The sequence below is a fragment of the Dipodomys merriami genome, unplaced genomic scaffold (genome assembly GCF_024711535.1).
Source record: "Dipodomys merriami isolate MVZ:Mamm:240054 unplaced genomic scaffold, mDipMer1.0.p SCAF_16, whole genome shotgun sequence".
In the NCBI taxonomy this organism is placed as follows: Eukaryota; Metazoa; Chordata; class Mammalia; order Rodentia; family Heteromyidae; genus Dipodomys; species Dipodomys merriami.
The window spans coordinates 14,510,995-14,513,418 of record NW_027202937.1 but is presented as its reverse complement, the minus strand read 5'-3'; the positions used below and the strand labels follow the sequence as shown (position 1 = coordinate 14,513,418).

Here is a 2,424-nt window from a genome sequence, read left to right as displayed (position 1 = left end):
TATTTGTTCTAAAATGTCATTTTGCTAATAAAAAGAGAAGACGTTGTTATATAAATCACAGTGTGAGTGATGAAGAGAAACTGACCTACAGAGGAGGGGCTTTCTGATTGAGAAAAATCACTTGATTTGACAATGTTTAAAACACAGAATCAGTTAAATTGTATCTTTGGTTGAAGGCCATAGGACAAGAGCTTCTGTATCTGAATATTTTTCTGGTGTTTTATTAGAAGAGCACTCTAGGGAGAATGAAGAATAAAAGCAAGGTATATAAGGAGAAAAATCAGCTTCAATGACCTCTAGCCCATGTAGAGGTTTGGGAATTCACGTTAAACAACATTCTTAGTCTTATTTTTAAGGAGGTCGTCCGTACCACTAAGTCTTCCCATAGGGCTGACCGAAAGGGCATATGACTTCTCCCGGAAAGCTGCTTCATTTGATTAGACAAAATTTCCTAGAGCAATTACAATCCTTTGTGAGTAATTCTTTGAGGAATAAATATGTATAGCATGGTAAAACTAACCTGGGTGGAGCACCAACAAAACCCACAAGAGCCAGATAACTTATTTATTAGGCATTAATTTTACAAGAATGCTCAGGAACTGGATTAGGAATTCGGTGAATGATATTGCCTTTGTTTAGCTTTTGTCAGTAAAGACATTTATTATATAAATTTTAGATATGAAGGCTATAAAGAAAGGTGTTTGGGAAAGGCAAGTAGTAGCAATCATATGACACTTATGCCCAAATTGACACAGCAAGGATATATGAAGAAAAGCAAACAATGATATCATAGGCTGTTAGGAAAGAAGTGTTTACATTCATATATTTCAGAAACTCTTCTTTTCACTAAGCACAGAAAAATCAAGACACCTGAAATACATCCTTTCACTCATTTGTGTTTTTCAAAATGTGTTTCCCAGCACTCAGCATGAAATCCAGAGAGGATGTGGAGTAACATCATTCAGAGGATAATCTTCCTTTCTCTTACTGGACCTGGAATTGTGGGCAACATCCTTGTATGTGTGAGACATGTGTACAGTTTTTTCACAGGTCCTGACAAAAAGCCCATAGACCTCATCCTCATCCACTTGACTTTTTCTAATGTCATCATTATTTGTAGCACAGGGGTAAGAGAGATAGCCACTGCTTTTTATGTCAGAAATTTTCTAGGTGATGTGGGTTGTAAACTTGTGCTTTATCTGGAAAGAGTGGCTCGAGGGCTTTCCATCTGCACCACCTGTTTCCTCAGCATGATCCAGGCCATCACCATCAGTTCCAGGACCACACAGTGGAGAAAGCTCAAACCTGAGACTGCATGGCAAGTTCTCCCCTATCTCCTCCTCTTTTGGATTTTAAATTCTGTTATAAGCTCCAACTTGCTCCACTATATCACAGCAGTCAATAACACGAATGGATCTGGACTTGGAATGTATGTTGTGTATTGTCATATGCTACCATCTATGCAAATAGTTAGATGGCTTTTCCTCTCCCTCATGGCTCTCCGGGATGTGATCTTTCAGAGTCTCATGGGCTGCAGCAGTGGGTACATGGCTTTCTATCTGTATAACCATCACAAGAGAGTCCTTTATCTTCATAACTCCAGGTCTGCAAACAATTCCAGACCAGAAATCAGAGCTACTCTAAGTACCCTTGTTCTTATGGCCTGTTTCCTTGTCTTTTATTGGGCAGATTTCATTTTTTCATTCTATACAGGTTCCCTCATGACCTTTGACTCCATAATAATAAATATTAAAATATTTCTAGTTCTTGCTTATGCTAGTATCAGCCCCTTTCTTTTGCTCATCAGAGATATTCGTGTTGCCAAATACTGGTGTTCTCACTGAGAAATACAGAAATTATATATCCATTCCTCCATAACCAAAAGTATAAAAATGAGGAATTGGTTTGACTTGCTGTTCCAATATTTCAGAACATTAACATTCATTTAGACACATTTTCATAGGTTTATTTACATTTTTAATAGATCTCATCCTAAGCAATCTAAAATGGATTCATTTGTTCCAAGAATTTAGCAGGAAAGATTCTTATCAGCCTCCCATTTCAGTCATCCCTATGATTTAGCTCTCAGTTTCTTGCTTTCATGGGGAAAAAACTAGAAATTAAGTCTGTTACCATAATTTCTTGTTGTTGTTGCTGGTCCCGGAGGGTGAACTCAGGTCCTGAGTATAATGCCTGAGCCTGTTTTGCCCAAGACTAGTGCTCTACCTACACTGGAACCACACTGCTACTTCTGGCTGCTTCTGAGTAGATAATTGGAGATAAGAGTCTCCCAGACCTTCCTGCCCAGGCTGGCTTTGAACCATTATCCTCAGACCTCAGCCTCCTGAGTAGCTAGAATTACAGGTGTGAGCCACCAGCTCCCAGCTGTTGCCATATTTCCTTGCTTATAGCTCACACAAGTTT

General features: G+C 38.8%; 1 protein-coding gene across 1 annotated transcript; it reads left to right on the top strand.

Moving 5' to 3' along the window:
- The first annotated feature begins 944 nt into the window (after window positions 1-944).
- Window positions 945-1,844, top strand: LOC138827673 (putative vomeronasal receptor-like protein 4). The gene has a single exon (XM_070023293.1). The coding sequence runs from the start codon at window positions 945-947 to the stop codon at window positions 1,842-1,844; it is 900 nt and encodes a 299-aa protein (XP_069879394.1).
- Window positions 1,845-2,424: the final 580 nt, after the last annotated feature.